Source organism: Lepisosteus oculatus, chromosome 1 (genome assembly GCF_040954835.1).
Source record: "Lepisosteus oculatus isolate fLepOcu1 chromosome 1, fLepOcu1.hap2, whole genome shotgun sequence".
Taxonomy (NCBI): domain Eukaryota; kingdom Metazoa; phylum Chordata; class Actinopteri; order Semionotiformes; family Lepisosteidae; genus Lepisosteus; species Lepisosteus oculatus.
This window is the reverse complement of record NC_090696.1, coordinates 55,332,565-55,351,608: the sequence shown is the minus strand read 5'-3', so window position 1 is coordinate 55,351,608 and position 19,044 is coordinate 55,332,565. Positions and strand designations below refer to the sequence as shown.

General features: G+C 39.4%; 1 protein-coding gene across 3 annotated transcripts in view; it reads left to right on the top strand.

Moving 5' to 3' along the window:
• The window catches only part of gabra2a (gamma-aminobutyric acid type A receptor subunit alpha2a), a 389,198-nt gene that overhangs the window by 105,736 nt on the left and 264,418 nt on the right, over window positions 1-19,044 (top strand). For all 3 annotated transcript variants that reach the window (XR_011189718.1, XM_015345339.2, XM_015345340.2), the window contains exon 5: window positions 15,441-15,661. Coding sequence is in view for 2 of the 3 variants with exons in the window: in XM_015345339.2 (XP_015200825.1) it covers window positions 15,441-15,661 (221 nt within the window). In the remaining variant the exon portion in view is untranslated. The remainder of the gene's footprint in view (window positions 1-15,440; window positions 15,662-19,044) is intronic.

Here is a 19,044-nt window from a genome sequence, read left to right as displayed (position 1 = left end):
ACTTTGATATTATAGAGTACTTTGTGTTGATAAGTGCCAAAACATTTGTTTCCATGCTGTAACACAATAAAATGTGAAAAAATCCAAGGTGGGTGTAGACTTTTTATAGGCACTGTATTAATAATAAACAACACAATTACAAAGAAAATTCAAAGCTAACACAAAACACAACTATATGATATGTGAGGTAGAACAACCAGAATTCTGTCCCCTATAATCCAAACACATGTCTTGGCTTTAAGAACCCTTTAAGAACTTTAAAAACAGTATTTACTTTATGCTATCCATGCTATAGTTATGGTTATTAATATTATTACAGCTTTAGGTGACTGAGAAGTATCACTTAGATTTTAGTTTGTGAAGTTTGTGACACTTTGCAGAGTAAACACTTCTAGCTTCAAAACAGAGAGGATGTTTGTTGAGATGTGGGGGTCACTTGATCAGAAACCATTGTAAAGTTTACCTTGATATGTTGTTGATTAATGGTTGTCAATGGGCAGTACAGAAACACACAATATATGATCACTTTAACTGCACAGGGAGACAACAAGGAAGGGGTAGAACAAGTAGAAGAGAAGAATTGAGACATATCTTAACAACAGAGCTGCTATGTAAAGACCGCAGTTTTACACAGATGTAACTCATATATAATATAGATTTATAACATTGTCAGACACTGCAGGATATTTTGCTCAATCATCAAATCATACATTTTGATTTAAAAATTGTTTGACAAGAGAATCACCCATTTGTCTTGTGCTGTCCTGGTTATAACTTAATCACATTTCAAGCAAGCTACACCTGTTTATGGTTTATGTATTCAGAATGGTATTTTCATAGATCTGTTGACATGGGTATTCTTTAGACATATACAGATACCTACAGTATATTACAGTGCATTATTATTTTTAAAGTGAATTAACATTGATCGTAAAACAGCTTATTATTGGAAGTGAATTAAAGACCATGTTCATCATGCAAATACAGCTTATTGAAATGTAGTTTTCTCTTATTAACTTATGCATTATATAAGAGTTTGAATACTTGGTGACAGTCTTGGAATTTTTCTGGGTGGTTAGGTCGTTAGGCCTCTTGAACGTCTGTGAAATTTGTAAAAAGCATAACTTGTGTGTTGTATGTATGTTTATGTTGTGTCTAGTTTAGTATGTGTATTGTCATTATTAATTCATATTTTTTAATCCAGTGTGTCTGAATTATTACTTTTTTTACTAAAGCTGTGCCAGAGGACATAAAACTCCGGTGACTTTATACCAACTGCTCGGGTATATCCTTGGCAAAATCTTACAGGTTGGAGGTTGTGATTATTTATTTTACTTATGGATTTATCTGCTTGGCTATTTTCTGATATTCTCCACTTTCGTAACCCCCTATTTTTAATAATATTTTGTTTTTTTAAAAAAAAACATCACTTCGTATGCATGTTTTAAAAGCAGCAGTCAAAGCTGTCCCCTTAGCGCTAATGTAATTTGATTGGGGAAAAGTGATGTACCATTTTCATCATTTTTTTACAGGGGAAGGAACATATATTTTACAAAAGCCAACAGAGGTTTCTTTGCTCAAATGTGCAAAATAAAGGCTTATTACCAAGAACACTTTAAAGAATACATTAGTTAATGATTTTGCTAGCTTCATTTAACTCTATGCCCCTGTCTACAGTAAATGTAATTTGCTTGGTGTTTGTTCAGTCTTGGATGTTGTTTAATTTTAATATTTTTGAATCTCCATGGTTCTGTTGATTTGATTTGATAGTTTTTAAACTGTAAACCTGACTAGTTAACTAACGACAAGAATTTTGGTAATCAGTATTGTCATGATGGTCAGGAATGAATTAAGGAAACTGGAGGAATACCTGAATTAAATTAAAATTAATGTATTGTAATTATTAAATTAAGTTTAAATAGGCCCTTTAGGATCTAATTTCTGAGTGCATGCTACATATAAGCTTGAGTCGTCATTCAGAATAGCCTGGGATATCTCTTAAATCCACCCTCCAGGATCCATCCAGGTGGTTTCTGGATGTTTTCCTATTTTAATTAATATAACTTACATAATGAATATTAAATGATTCTAAAAAAAATGGTATCCTGTTTTCATAACTTACAAGAACATTCTAATACTCCCAAACTGGCAAACAATTCAGAATATTCTAACACTAAAAAAAGGACAGATCTATGGAACAGAACTATGTACAAATATCAGTGTTTCACACCAAAATAAAGAAACTTTGTTTCCCCATATACACCACAATATAAATTAAGAACAGTGGTCTTAGTGGAGATCCCTGTGGAACACCACAAATTGTATTACCCCTGTTTGAACATTAACCGCTAATCTGTGCCTTGGATGCCTCAGCCTTCAATTTTAGAATTAATCTGTTGTAAAGGTGTAACTTTATCAAAAGTAATTTTGTATTATTGTATTTGCTCTGTTTCCCTTGTTATTTGTCCAAGTGAGTCTAACTGTTTAGTTGAGCAAGGTCTATCTTTTTTAAACCCATGTTTACTAAATTCTAGTACCATACAGATAATGCTTTAATTAAATTAACATCTTTATAACCTTAAATGTAACAGAAGTAGCTCAATTTTAGCACCTTGTATTTTGGAATGGGTACCAAACATTTGACATTTTTCAGTCCATGTGTCTGTCTTGAGCAACCGTTGGAAGAATTGTGTTATCTTGCTCTGTTAATTTATTCATCTTAAATTATTTTAGTACCTCTACTTCCGCTTCATCTGTGCAAATATAATTTAAGCTTTGTCTTTTTTCACTATAGTTCATGTTGCTAGTTTTTACTTGTTTAAAATCTGTGTGAAATTATCATATGCTGATTCCCTGTTTATTTTATTAGTTGTATTATTTCTGAGTCATTTCACAGTTTTTTGTTTGCCACGTGAAATGTTGCTACCCACCAAAAATAATTTCAGATCATCATTAATATTGCTTAGTGATTTGTACTTAAATGTTGTAGTTGGCTGGTATAGTTACACTTTTACAGATTTACTTTCAAGACTGAGATTATCAGTCTTGTAACTTAATTATGTGAATAAAGTCAATTTTTATTTGTGCAACTATTGAAAAATCAAGGCTTTTAATTTACTTCATTTTTTGAATGACCATTTTGCTCCTGCATTTGCAATTATAATTTGTGAATAAAAATATAGTGAGATATCCACATTTGGAAAACTTGACCTCAGCTATCAAACATTTGTTAGTGTGGAATTTGTTATTTGTTAAGTATAAAGCTGTTTAAAGGGGAAAAGCAGTCTCAAGGTCAAATTGGTATTTTTAAGCCAAATTTGTCACTGCTGAATAAATGTCTATATAAGGAATGTTGCCGGCATTGGTGAGGAAGGCAAAATCTTTACCTATCTTTACTCCTCAGTTTTAAAAGGATGTAGTGTGCTCGCTGAAGGCACCAGTTCTGTAGGGTTTGGGCATTTACTGGGACAATTATTAATTGTAGCAGTAAATCACAAAATGATTCTTTTGATGGCCTTAGAATCCAACCATGCGATATAACTCAAACAACGCACACACACAGGTACTAATACACGAGGATACATTTATTAATATAAATACATATATATGCATAGGATACATAGAATATGCATATAAACCTAACAGATCTTATCGAGAGGGTTATCAGAATACAAAAGGTATATATTCAGTCAGTTACAAAGTGTTACACATCAAGAGGACATACGTTCAGTATATCATTCATTTAGACCGTTTCATAAAGTGAACTTGGTTACAACTTCTACATTAGATACTCAAACCAAGTACATAACTCTTAGGAATTAAATTGATATCAACTGGTTGGGATAACAATTGAATTCTCGAGCTGTAATGCATTGAAGTTGAATACTCATCCAATCTCTGGGGATTCAGATCTCCTGCGTGCTCTCTGGCTCCGTGCCAGGCTGCGCTGTGCTGCTTGCGATGGTGGGCTGCTGATGCTCACTGACCGGCTAGTTAGTGTTGGCTTTAACTAGCAATGTTTGCGGACAGGAGAAAAGATGACTGTGGGTCTCAGCAAGTCAAAAAGAGGACCGGTTCGTTCCTGATGAAGAGCTAGTTCTGAATAGTAATTCAGCTGTCCACAGTTCTGACCTGTTCACGAGGCCTGCTGCTGGTTACTCTCTGGCAACCTCCACTCTAGACTCTTAGAACAAAGGAAAGTTCTGGCACTCGGACACACTGGCCGTTCCGTGGTTGTCCAGGCTGAGTCTCAGGATGGTCAGGAGGCGCGCTGCGAGAATGTCCTGCCCTTGGGAGCCTTCTGCTCCTGGGCCGTCCTGCCCTGGAATTCTCCTTTGAATTCCCTTTAGAAAAGTCCACAGAATTCTCCTACAGGCTGTCTGTGTTGCCTGTTTTTACCTGGAGGAACTTCAACTCGTTGATTGGCTGAAAGTTCCATGGGCATCAGAGTCCCACGTGGGTTACTCGGCCCTACCAGTCCCTGATTGGTTGATCAAGGTGAGATATGAGACACTTAGGAATGCAGTCCAGATGTCCATCTGGCACTCCCTAGACAGATAGGCGCCAATGGATGACCATTGATCATGATAGCCAGGCTTAGCTAAGTGCATCCCCATTTGGGAGCTATCCCTTATCAAAAGAAAACATCTTTAAATCAGCCTCCATGAATAGTTTCTCTGTAGCTGCACCACAGAGATGAACAGAGAGATGGGGCCTCATTTGGGAAAGCTCAACTACACTTAATTCTTTCTTATTTATAAGCCTCACCGCTACATATCCCCCCTTTTTGAAGGTCACGAGGTCCTGAGGCGTTGTTGCCAAAACAAAACAGAGTTAAGTGATGTCCCTTGTCATTAGAACATTAACCTTAAATGTCCACATCTGGAGTATGTATAAACACGGTAGGAGACATCATCTTAGTCTAGGAATTACACATCAGGAAGTTCACTGTCAATATCTGATACCTCTGTAGTAGATATTTGGGGAGAAGTCACTTCCTTTCTTTTGACATGCTACCTTTGACTCATTCATGCTACCCAGAGTACATCTTGATGTGAGAGTACAGCATTCAGAGTACATTGTCAGTCATGATCCAGCTACCCGGCAGTAGTGTTACAATAACAACAGTTCCTGTTCCCAGCCCCCCTGATGAACCACACTGGGCACCTGCTAGGGTAGTTTGGAGATTTGTTCCATTAAAGCAAACTCAACTACCTGTACCTCTTCAGGGCTTACTGTTTCTTGGATTTCTATCCAATTTAATAGTGTGGCACCTGAAGGCATCCATGACCTCAAGTTTGGTCATATTGTCTGGTTCTAGACCGTACATTGTTAAGTTCAAGCTCAGGAACTTGCAGGAAAACTGTTTGATTAGGTAGCTGCATTGTGGTAGCTGTATCATGCCTGTCACAAGTCATAGTGTCAGTTAAATGTGGTGTGCTGACCAGCCATTTACTTCCCACCTGCTCTTCATGGGGTTCATTAACCTCCCTCTGCTTGTTAGTAGCTTTACACCCTTCATTGGTGAATCATTTAGACACAGCCAATGGATAGCTTTGGTAGCCATACCTATCTCTAGATTTGGAACCGAATTCAATCTTGGATTGCCTTCTGGGTGAGCTATGAGCGATGGGGTTAATGTCACATACTCCTCTACTGAGAAGAGTGGAATCAAATGGGTTGGGAATTGTGCCGTGGTTAGACTGGCTACAGTGGCACTAAGCTCCCTTAAGAGGACTTGTGTCAACATTCTGGCCTGTTGCACACAAGCATAAACCCACTGTATAACATCACCAATCATGTCCACTGGTTGGGGGATAAGGTTTAACCCTGTTGCATAGGAAGTTGCCTGTAGGGTTTTCCCTAAGCTTTCCAACTTTTGCTGCTGTTGATACAGTCTGTCACTACCCTCTGGCATTTCTGACACCTGCCTTCTTGGGGCAGTCAGGGTGAGAGTGCCAGTAGCACACAAACCTACCAGAAATAGCAAATGCACAACAGTGGTGGGAGCAATCAGTTCTCCCAAAAGTCTTTTAGGGTGGCTGATCCCAGTCATCTCCTTCTGAGTGACTGTTGCCTTTCTAAGCTGGCGCAGCGTGTACATGGTGTCTTTCTCAGTATGTCCTGTTGCATCTTGGGCACCAACATCCTGGAAATATGAGGATATCTGACGCAGTTGCTGATGCTGCTCCTCCTTTTCCAGGGCATCTGCTTTTTCGATTTGTTCATGCCTGTACTCTAGGAACCCTGCAGGAGGCGGTGCAGCGGTGGAGCATGCCTGACCCGCAGCTGAGTGGTCATCTGGAGCACCTGAGTGATCTGGGATTGTTATCCCATTCTCACTGTTCAGGTCCACCCTGCACACCTCCTGATTGAGGAATCCCTCTATCGGCATGTTTACAATCGTTTGCTGGGGGTAGGTGTAGGACACCTGCACGCTCCCCCCTTCCCTTGCTAGGGGTTCAGGGAGCTGCCCCAGCACTGGGATAGCTAGTTCACTGTCTTTGAACTCACTATCACCCACCTGGCCCATGTCAGTGCGGGCGGGGATTCTGACGCCCCCCTTTTCCATGTTCTGTACTAACAGGCGGGTGGCTTGACCTTCCAGCTCCAGTCTGGGTGAACCACTGTTGGTCAGATTCAGACTGACAGACTGAGCTGGTGGCTGTAAGAAAACCAGCTCGGCTTTCATTCCCTGTCCCTTCCTGGGGACTGGGTGTGTTGGAAACCCTGCTGTCAAGGCAGGAACAATCAGGTCAGTCTCACTCACTACCTGGTAGTTGTGAGAAATAATGTTACCTGACTGCAGGTTCCCTGGGTCACAGCAGAGGGAATCGGCATCTGGGATCAGGTGTGTCCACAGCGCAGTAGTCTCAGCTTCGAGCTGGACCTCCTGTCTAACCTGTGAATGTTGCTCCAGGGGCACCTGGTGGTGGCCCTGTGACAGCTGCTCAAGCAGATCCTCACTAATAGAGGACCTCTCAGGGCTAAGGGTGAGGGCTACATCACCAACCTGCTCTCCTGCCATCTGGATCCCTTCCACCACTGCAGGGTGGTGGTTCTGACCCCTCTTGGGTGCCAGGGTGCACAGGGAAAGCTCCTTTTCATCGCCAGGTGGGGAGAACTGCTCCTCTTTAGGGATGTAAAAGGGGTGTACTTTAACTGGTGGATCAGGCGGCTGCTTGGAGCACCACTCCTGCGGCAGGGAGGCTGTTGGGACCTCAGCCGGGACGCGACTTCCCTGTATATCCGGGGAACAAGAAAATATTTTTATTTCTTGTCCAGAAGGAACAGAAGGAATCTCCGCATGGGCTTCTGTGTTCGGTGGGCACTGTGTGAGCACAGTCTGCCTCTTGGCCCCCCTTTCCTTCCGTACAGAAGGCTTAGGAGCCTTGACCTGTTTCCACACTTTGCCTTTCTTGTGATCCACCAAAGGTTCCTCTCTGAGTCGCATGCCCTTTTCTTTTTCAACCAGTTTGAGCTTGCCGTGTGACATCAAACAACTTTCAACTTCAGTGTCAATCAGTGTCTCACTGTGTAAGACATCTCCCATGGCAGCCTTCAGGTAAAAGCTTCCTGCTTTTCCTTTGTGTTTTACTTTCTGCTCTGTGACTTCAGGGGTGGAGTCAGCACTCGCTTGGGATTGAGTGACCTCATCCAGGCAGGAACCCTTCTGCTCAATCAGATAGACTGAGGGAGGTAGAGAGGGTGGGTCTCCGCCTCCTCCAGTGGAGAGTATCAGCTCTTCACGCTTCCGGCAGCCTTGGGGAGTGGTTGTCCCTGTCCTAATAAAGCTTGTTCAAGCCTGGCCAGGCGGGCGGCTACTGAATCCTTTTGTTCAGCTTTATCTAGCCCTTTCCCTCCCCTGGTGTTCTCATGGCACTTAGGACGCTGGGTGCGGTCTTGTGTGCCTGCTTTGGAACGGGGCTTAGCCAGCTCAGGAGCCTGTGCTCCTTCGAGCAGGGGGGAATTAACTCTGCTGGCTCTGACGGCGAACACAGTCGCTTTAACAGCTTTTTGGTCAGAGCGACTTTGGACATCATACTCCCAGGCTTTCTGCACGAATCTCTTAATATCAGTCATTTTCATGGTCTGTGCATGGTATGCATTAAGATCATCTTTCTGACTGACGGGTGGAGATTCGCGATGAATAAACCCTTGAAATGCATGTTCTCTTCGCAACCCTCATCATTTCGCCCTGCAAAATAAGTTAGTCTAAGTCTCTCGTAATATTCACGAGGGGACTCTGCTCTCTCGTGCTTAATGTTAAGGGCAGCGGCCATCGCGGCAGTCAGGTGACCAAATGCACTGTATTCCTCGATAAGTGCTTGACACAGCTGTTCAAAGTCATTACAGACTTCTTTCATCTGCCTAGCCATCCACTCATGTACAGCTCTGCTGGTAGTTTTCCTGACCAGAAACACTTTCTCCTGTTCTGTGGCGTTTGGCAGGTACTGCAGGGTATACCTGAGGTCTTGAATATAACTCTGGATATTATTCTCTGACACTGAGGGGTCAAATCTCCTCCGCTGACGGAAATATGGTGGAGATCGTGGTCAGACCTGTCGCTGCTGGAGAGAGTGCTTAATAGCGACTCGAATTCAGACCTTTTAGCAACCATCGTTAAACTTAAAGAGTATTACTTTTAAGTACGAAATCACAGTTTTACCACAGAAAACCACAAGATCAAGTATGCAATCAACCCGGTAGATTGCAAAAGATCACAAAACAATCAAGCACTGCTTAAAGAGCAAGGGGAACTTTTTTTCCGTTCGGCTTTCAGCACACTGTATTGTCGTGTATGAAACCCGCGGCGTTTTATATTGAATTATTCTACTTGGTTGACTCATTTCAGTCTTGCCATGCCCATCCAGGGACGCCAAAAATGTAATCATAGCCGGCCCAGGGACGCCAAAAATATAACGTTGCCATAGCCAAAATGTAATGTAGTGTGCTCTCTGAAGGCACCAGTTTTGTAGGGTTTGGGCATTTACTGGGACAATTATTAATTGTAGCAGTAAATCACAAAATGATTCTTTTGATGGCCTTAGAATCCAACCATGCAATATAACTCAAACAACTCACACACACAGGTACTAATACACGAGGATACATTTATGAATACATAGAATATGCATATAAACCTAACAGATCTTATCGAGAGGGTTATCAGAATACAAAAGGTATATATTCAGTCAGTTACAAAGAGTTACATATATCAAGAGGACATACGTTCAGTATATCATTCATTTAGACCGTTTCATAAAGTGAACTAGGTTACGACTTCTACATTAGATACTCAAAACAAGTACAATACTCTTAGGAAATAAATTTATATCAACTGGTTGGGATAACAATTGAATTCTCGAGCTGTAATGCATTGAAGTTGAATACTCATCCAATCTCTGGGGATTCAGATCTCCTGCGGGCTCTCTGGCTCTGTGCCAGGCTGTGCTGTGCTGCTTGCGACGATGCGCTGATGATGCTCACTGACCGGCTAGTTAGTGTTGGCTTTAACTAGCAAAGTTTGTGCACAGGAGAAAAGATGACTGTGGGTCCCAGTAAGTCAGGAAGAGGACCGGTTCGTTCCTGATGAAGAGCTAGTTCTGAATAGTGATTCAGCTGTCCACAGTTCTGACCTGTTCAGGAGGCCTGCTGCTGGTGGTAACCTCGGGTGGATCCTCTGGTTACTCACTGGCAACCTCCGCTCTAGACTCTTAGAACAAAGGAAAGTTCTGGCACTCGGACACACTGGCCGTTCCGTGGTTGTCCGGGCTGAGTCTCAGGATGGTCAGGAGGCGCGCTGCGAGAATGTCCTGCCCTTGGGAGCCTTCTGCTCCTGGCACGTCCTGCCCTGGAATTCACCTTTGAATTCCCTTTGGAAAAGTCCACAGAATTCTCCTATAGGCTCTCTGTGTTGCCTGTTTTTACCTGGAGGAACTTCAGCTCGTTGATTGGCTGAAAGTTCCATGGGCATCAGAGTCCCACGTGGGTTACTCGGCCCTACCAGTCCGTGATTGGTTGATCAAGGTGAGATATGAGTCACTTATTCCTGACACTTAGGAATGTAGTCTAGATGTCCATCTGGCACTCCTAGACAGATAGGCGCCAATGGATGACCAGTGATCATGATAGCCAGGCTTAGCTAAGTGCATCCCCATTTGGGAGCTATCCCTTATCAAAAGAAAACATCTTTAAATCAGCCTGCATGAATAGTTTCTCTGTGGCTGCACCACAGAGATGAACAGAGAGATGAGGCCTCATTTGGGAAAGCTCAGCAACACTTAATTCTTTCTTATTAATAAGCCTCACCGCTACAAGGAATACATTCAAAGTGTTAATCCATGTTTCCATATCTCGCAGATCTGTTCTGATTTTTTATCCTAAGTTCTTTTGATGTCTTGGTGCATGATGCATTGCAGTGTAATATGCCTGCTCTACACTTGTTGATTTTGTAGGTGTCTAAAAAACACATACTGATTCCATTAGCTGGCAGTGCACATTGAATGAAAACACTGAAGAATATGATCCATCATTTCTGCCAGGAATGGAGCTTCATTTTCCATTTCTTTTTTCTTACTTTTCCTTTTACCGTAATAATTTTGTTTTGGAGGAACCACATACAGTATATATATACAGTATATGACTGACAGAGGCACTTGTGGTGCATTGGTTGTAAGTGAAACAATTTAATCATTTAATCTCTTTACTATGCATGTTTTAATCTGCTTAGTATTGAATATCTATATGGAATTTTACAACTAAAGGGACATTTTAGTAGATGAGCATAAAAAGAAGAGGAGCATAATGCGTCTGAAGGTCGGAAATGGTATTAATTTAGGAACATAAACATATTATGTAAACTGTATATGGCTGGTATTGATAGTTTAAATAAAAAATACACACCAGTACTCCACTTTCTTCCTAAACATTTTATGCATCAAAGTCTTTCATTCGGTTACATACTGTGGTTATTTTGGAAAAGTTTTTGCATCCTCTTTTGACTATAAGTTTATATACTTTATAAAAAGCTTTAATGTTTTAATATGTCCTAGAAATATTTGCGCTCGTTATCGCAGTAAAAAAACACTTACTTTTAAGAATTTGATAAATAAGGAATATAATATGGAATCGTGTATCTAAAAAAATTAATAATGATATAATTATAATCATATACTGTAGCTCAAATTTTCACAGTAGTACACTTTGGAAATGGTGGATTATAGAGGAGTTATAGAGGAGACAGGTTGTGTATTGCCTCTTTTTACACTTGTAAAAAAGAACATTCCAATGTTAATGCGACACGGAAGATATTATAAATAATGAAACGCTTTCGGGCTCAAGTGGTTATGCACCCTACATTGCTGGGGGATCATCATTGTTTGCTGGGATAGGATCCAAATCTTCTGTACTGGATAAAGAGATTAGATAAACGATGGAAGTAAAGGTGCTGTGTGGATAGAACTATACACAGTGTTAGAAACCCACATTGAGATGGCAGCATCTCACTGAGGATAAATTATTTTAAAGTGCTGGCTTAAGGAGACAGCCATATTCAGTATCAATACCTAGTTAGTTATTTCAACAAATTGCCTCTAAATATAAACATCTTAAGATGTTGGCTCTGTGGATCAGCATCAGCTATGTTTGCCCATTCCTTCAACTCATGTGCATCCAACACACAGTTCAATGCAAGCAACTACACAAAAATACAAGTTTTAGCAGTTTGAAATTATTCAAATAGCATTTAAAATTCAGGGGGATGGGAAGGAATTTTCAGTAGCATGCAATGTTGTCATTCTTAAGGAACAAGTAATAGGTTTATTCTATGCTGAAAAAAGAAGAGAGAAAACATAATATTTCGCCTTCTTCAGGTGTGAAAGTCTTCAGCTCAAAATGAAATGGAGTTTGTAATGTAGGGCGCTCTGAACGAGTTCAACTTTGATGCAGGACAAATGTATTTCCTACAAGCTATACTGTAGTGGCAGTACAGTAGCAGTTTGAAATTATTCATTGTTATTAATAAATCACTTAGCTTCGAACATGTTGTGATATTTAGAAATATAAAAAATGTCAATATTGTGTACATAATATTTGCTATTTTAGTTTTTCAAAGGAATTTTAATTTGTTAAAAGAGAACTCATGGTGGTAGTTGGATTCAAAACCCCAACTTCCAGCACACAAAACAGATGCCTAACCCATTACGCCACACATGCAATTGTGTTCAAATGAGTTAAACTGATGCTGACATTTCCAAATACTGTATACTACTGTGATAATTTTAGCTACAGTATATGAAAATAATTATATTGTTATTAATTTATTTAGATACGCAATTCCATATTCTATTCCCTTTTAATCAAATTCTAAAAAGTATGTGTTTTATTACTGCCATTATGACCGCAAATATTCATAGGAAATGCTAAAACACTATAACTTTTTATGAAGCATATAAACCTAATATAGGCAGAAGGAGCACGTAAAAACTATTAAAAAATAACCGCAGTATGTAACCGAAAAACTTTGATACTCAAAATGTTTAGGGAGAAAGTGGAATACTGGTGTGTATTTTTTTATTTAAACTACCAATACCAGCTATAGACAGTTTACATAATATGTTTATGTTCCTAAATTAATATTGTTTATGAGCAATCTCTGGGAAACCATTATAGGCTTGGTGAATCGGAGCTTCTCAAAACTTACTTTGTGATTGGATCAATGAAATGCTGTGGTGTTACTTTTTGTCAATGAAAAAATAGTCCTTTCATGTCGCAAAAAACTGATGCAGACGGTTACAAAGAAAGTGGACCACAGTAATACTTTGAGCTTACAGCCTGTCCAAGGTCATTCATTATTAATAGTATTAGTAATATCTTCTTTAAAGACTTTGATGCATAAAATATTTCTGGATAATTAAAATATTTATGATAAAGGTGGTAGGTTGTGTACTTTTGTCCAACTGAGTAAACTTGCTTTTATAAAATATACCAACTTTTTAATAGTTCATGATTAACAAGCTGTAATACACAGCTTAAAATTATGAAAAGTATAAACAGTATACAACCTAAATGCTTAATTGGAAAAAGTTTGTCCCTTAGTAGTGACCCGGATTCGAAACTGGGCATTTTCTGGCGACAGATCAAATGCTGTACATGAGACGCTAAGCTTCATTAGCTCCACCTGGTGATTTTTCAAAGTGATTCCGTATACTATTATCATAAGTGTGGTATGACGCATTATGACGAATTGTGACACGCCACGCCTACCATGTTTTAACAAAATTTACTCCTGACATTTTGAATGGCTGGATTTGTACTGATGGAAAAAAGAAATGCAACATTTTCTGGAATGAGAATATTATAGTTATCGCTTATGTGCTTTCACAAAAGTTGTCAATTTGTTTTGTTCTGACCAGCAATACAACTTGTGTAGTGAGGCATTGCACTTGCCAATCACACAAAAAGCTCATTAGGTGAACTTTTACCCAACGAGGTCCAGGTTCAGGTCACCTTTAAAAAGGCATAAATTCAAAGTTTAGTTCACTGTAAGAAAAAGGCAACACTTGGTCAGTTAACGCCTTGAATGTCACCAGAGGCAAAATTGAGGGCCGTTGTCATGCTGCAAGCAAGCATTTCAAGTGCCAGCTTTGCCAGACACTAGTAAGCCACTCCACTGTGTCCCAACTGCAAATAAGGTTTCAGCAGACTGGTAGGACAGATGACTGTCCAAGATCTGATTGCCCTTGAGTGACCACACCAGAGCAGAACCGGCACATCAGACTGGTGCATCTGAGACTGTACTGCTGCTGAAACTGCTGGCAGACACAATGCCCGCATCAGTGACAGGACAGTGAGGCTCCATGCTTCTGGCCTTAGAGCACGGCGACCTGTCAGAGACCCTCTGCTCACACCTCCTAGACGTCACGCCTGACTAGCTTGGACCAAACAGAGGCTGCGATGGACTCGTCAGCAGTGGCGTCAGGTCCTCTTCGTGGATGAGTCACTCTTCAGCCTGTTCCATGCAGACGGGAGGGCCAGAGTGTGGAGGAGGAGGTGTTGCAATTATTTTTTCCATCAGTATATTTTGACAACTAGAAATTTAAAACAAAGTAGTGCAGCCTGTCTGTTTTCTTTATCTTGGTCAATAATAAGGGCCCCCATTAAACTGGGGCCCTGTGTAAGTACACCAAGTGGGCATTACTTGTTAGCCATATTTCAATAATAAAACAGCCATTGCTTTATTACTTTCTGTCTTTTACATTGGAATTTTAATTGGAATTGGAATTTCCACTATTTACCTGTGTTTTATCAATTTAAAGACATTTTAAATTGATATAGTCTGCAAATACTTTTAGAGTTATTTTGTACTAATTGATGATCATGGTTAGTACATTATTGCTAGAGGCTTTTGGATAGTTGTTCTTTATCTGAAGCACAGTGATGCATTAACTCCTTACAGCTTCTCACAGCTAAATTCAAGTCAGGCTGGGACACCTGTCTGTTCATATGTTAATATGTTCATAAGGGTTTTTGAAAGGGTTCATTGTCCCTTTCCTGTTGGTGGGGAAGTGGTGTTGAATAGAAATTCAAACCTGGGTGGTTTATTTACAGTACAGCTAATACTCAAGTGAAATAGAGTCAGATAAGATATGTGAGATGCATTGCTCTTTTCGTTTGACAGCTCTTATCTTATATATTTCTGTCCATCAATTATCTAACTGCTTTATCAAATAGAGGGTCATGGGGGACCTGGAGCTTTTCCCAGTAAGCAACAGGTGCAACTCAGGTTACACTCTGGATGGAATGCCAGTCTATTGCAAGGCACACAAAGACACAAGCATGCAGAAACTCACACCAATTTTACAGAAGCCAGTTAACCTATCTGTATGTTTTTGAACTGTGGGAGGAAACTGGAGTGCTAATGATTCACTCAGACCAGGTTTGCTTCAATTCTACAGGTTGTTGTATCAACAGGTGGCTTTCCTTCAAAGCCAAAGTTTCACTGTTTCACATGTTTGAATGTTTGTTTAAAGGATTGTGGAGGAGCCGGAGACTATCCTGGCAAGCAGCGGGTTCATATCAGATTACACCCTGGATGGGATCACAGTCCATTGCACACAGAGACACAAACACTTTCACAGCTATGTCTGGGATTGAGTCCAGGGTCCCAGCATTGTGAGGCTGGAATACTAACCACTGCCCCATCATGCTGTCCTGGTCAAATATTTGATAAAAATACAATAGATGGGACGCACTATTTCAATAGCTTCTATTTACCCAACCACATCAGTTTACATTACTGATCTTTTCAAATCTTTTTCAGTAATGGTTTTTGGGTAAGCCTTTCTCTAACAATTCTTTAACTTTCTTTTCATATTCTTTAACAAATTCTCTAACTTTCTCTAACATTGTTAAAATTGGTATTTTGTTTTAATTGACAGGAATACACCATAGATGTTTTCTTCCGACAAAGCTGGAAAGATGAAAGGTTAAAATTTCATGGACCAATGAACATCCTTCGATTGAACAACCTGATGGCAAGCAAAATCTGGACTCCAGACACTTTCTTCCATAATGGAAAGAAATCAGTTGCTCACAATATGACAATGCCAAACAAGCTGCTAAGAATTCAAGAAGATGGGACACTATTATATACAATGAGGTACCACTTGAAACTTTCTTGAAATCCTGGTTCTATTGACATATTTAACTGCTCCATATTCACACTTGCCTTTATCATTTCAGTCTTGTTCCATGTTAATGTTCCATATAACATAAAATATGTTATATGGTCTAAGTATGTTAAAATGGGTTGTCAGCCTGTTTTATAGTTTATCTATTTAATTTTCTGTCACATTTTTTCTTAATATACATACATCAATTTTCTAACCACTTAATACAATTCAGCATCTCAGAGGAGCTGGCAGCAATAGTAAAAGGTGGGATACACTATGGATGGGATGCCTGTCCATCCAGACACAGACACCAACACAGACGCCAATTTTCTGGGAAGTCAGTTAACCTCTCAGTATATCTTTGGAAATTTGGATATTTGTATGTATTTGGAATTTTGTAATACACGCAGTGGTTAGCATTACTTTGTAATACCCGTGCCAACACTGGTCCATGTCTCAATTTCTCCATGACTCAGTCTCCACTTGGTCTGTCAAGATATCTTATGCCATGTAGGTGATGGGGGTTTTAATTTACTGTTACATTCAGAAATTGTACAGTAAATTCAGAATAGAACAGTAAATTGCAAGAGTACTTAATAACTTTTAGCAACCAATCAAACATAATGATTTATAGTCTTACACACTTACTCTAAATCTACAATGCACAATTTTAGGTTTCAAAACCAAAACATGTATAACAAAACAAAAAACGAAATAAAATGTATTTGAACTGATCGGCTGTGATCAGAAAGGCTGATTATTCAGAAAGGCTGATTATTCAGTCAGGATTTACAAAGTTTTAATAAGTTCATGGTTACAATACACATTGACTATAACGTCAACTATGATAGAAACTACGAGATACACATCTATTAGTCACCCATAATCACATTTATTCTCAGATACATGTTTATATGCTTTTGATATCATTAACTAAACATGAAACTTGTGTTTTGATTGTAGTTAAACTCTCAAGAATTATAATGTGAATCAAAAAGTTTTTATACACAAAGATCCGCTGGCCACACATCCTTGATTATTTAAACTTTCCAATGGTAAGATGGAGCCTGGGGTAGGTCCGATTGCTGTTCTCTCTATGCTGTGAGTATCCTGAGTGCAGAGAGGGAGGAAGTGAAAGAGAGAGCTCTGCCTTGCATTGCTAGGCAACTCTGACAAATTTAGCATCTGGCTGAACTTCGGTCTTTAAAATCAGTCTGTGAAGAGTTTGTCTTCCTGGGATCTGGCAGCAAGAGAGACAGGTGGGGAAAACTCGGTTAGTCCCAACTATAGTGTGGTTCTGAATATACTCTGATATTTAATGTTGACATAAGAAGAGTCTAACTTTGTCTTTTTTTGTTGATCAGGTGAAAATAACAATGGGTTTGCAATCAAAAGATTTATTTTGCTTCAAAAAGAATATATTGGACTGAATTCTGCACTTTACTGACTCACTCTCTCATCCAGGCATCTTTTAGAAAAAGCCCTGACTCAGATTGCTTGCAGTCACATGTTTGGAAATGTCAATAGCTGGAGAGAGATGAGAACCGAGTGAGTTAACCAAATACGATCAGTTGGGTCTTCACTTTTAAAATACAACATCTGAAGATGGTGATTGCTATTGGCTAAAGTTTTTGTACCTGTGTGGTAGCATCAATGGTGCTATAGTTTATTGTAGAACCATGTTTGACCCTTTCCATTCAGTGCAGTATTGAAACCATTATTTTGAGTACTGAAATTCCCTGAAACAGCAGTTTTGACAGTCATTTGGAGAAAAAAGAGAATATCAAGCACAGTACATAAATAATAAAATTGATTAATAAAGTGTATTATAACACCACAAAATAATATTATAAATACATTTTTTTACTAAATTCCTTGTGAATGTAATTAATCATAATCCATAACTCAGTTTAGATGAAATAATTCAATCAGAATACTTTTTTTTTAATATGGTTGCAGTAAAATGTGTAATGCCTCTCTGATAGTTGTTCTTGCACTTTATTCTGCAGGATTCAAACCAGTTTAAGATACATAGTCCCCACTGACAAACACTCTAGCCCTGTAATCTAGTTGAATTATTTTGCACTGTAAATTGACTTTTTACTCTGGTGTACATGCTTTTTAATACAAGAGTGAGCAGTCCTTTACTTGAGTGTCTGCATGTTTTATTTTCATTTCAACTTTCACAACAGGATTGGACATCTCTGACTTAATACATTTTAACTCAATACAGTGCTTCTTTAGTTTATTATGAAACAGCAAATTGCATAGTCTGCTAAATCAACAGACACCATGCTGCTAACTGACATAGAGAATGGGGAGATGTCAGTGTGTATACTTGAAATTAATTGATTGAGAAACACTAATAGAACTAAATCTGACTATTATGTCTCACCACTCAAGAGAGTTGGATTGAGACCTATTGTTTTGACACATGATGGAGAATCAGAAGGCACATGAAAAAAAAAAATCATGGCCCTTGTGTTGTGTTATACACTGGTGGGCTGCAGGTGTCAGGTACATGGTTGGCCTGGGACACATTAACATTCCCATAAGTGGTTGCATTTACTGTATCCCAGGGTTCTCATAACATTCTTAGGCCAATTGTTAGTGTTCCCTTCACTCTTATCAGTCGTCACATCAAATTGCCAATCATTCCTCCAATTAACATCTAATGGTGCTCTGACATTAAACTACTCATGATAGTGCTTTTTTGAGAAATGACCTGTGAGAAGCGTTAACCTGAAATCTGAAAGCAGAAGTCTAAATCCTGAAGCTCTTGCCGTAGCTCTGTCTACTCTTGTGCTATGATTGCCTTCCTCACAGCCTGATCCCCATACACCATAACTCTGTTTCATCTGCATTCATTCTCAGCTGTCTCTGGCAAGCCCCGAGTGCCTTCAACCTTGGTTGCTTCATCCAGCCTCTGAAGATTGCTGAATTCCTACAATTGGATTCCTGCTTGTCAGTTCCACAAAAACCTAACCCTGAATCTGTATTTCCACAGCATACAAGGCATACAATCAACCACGATCTAGATCTAACCTCCAAATGACAATAACTGACTGAAATGATACATAATACATAATATAACATAATAATAACAAAAATCTTCTGGTGCTAGAACTAAATTGTGGCTCAAAGATTTGAAATGATATTGGGCTGTTGTTTGAATGAAAGGCTACCTCATACTAAGTGGGCAAGAGGGCGTGCCACTGCTCTGACTGGCAAATAGAAGCAATTAAAGGCTGCTTCCCTGGCAAACTAGAACATAGGACTCTTATTAGGACCAGTTTTTTCAAACACACATTTTTGTTGGAGAGATGCTAAGAGACATCTACCTTGTCTAAAATACGTGAAAAATAGCTTA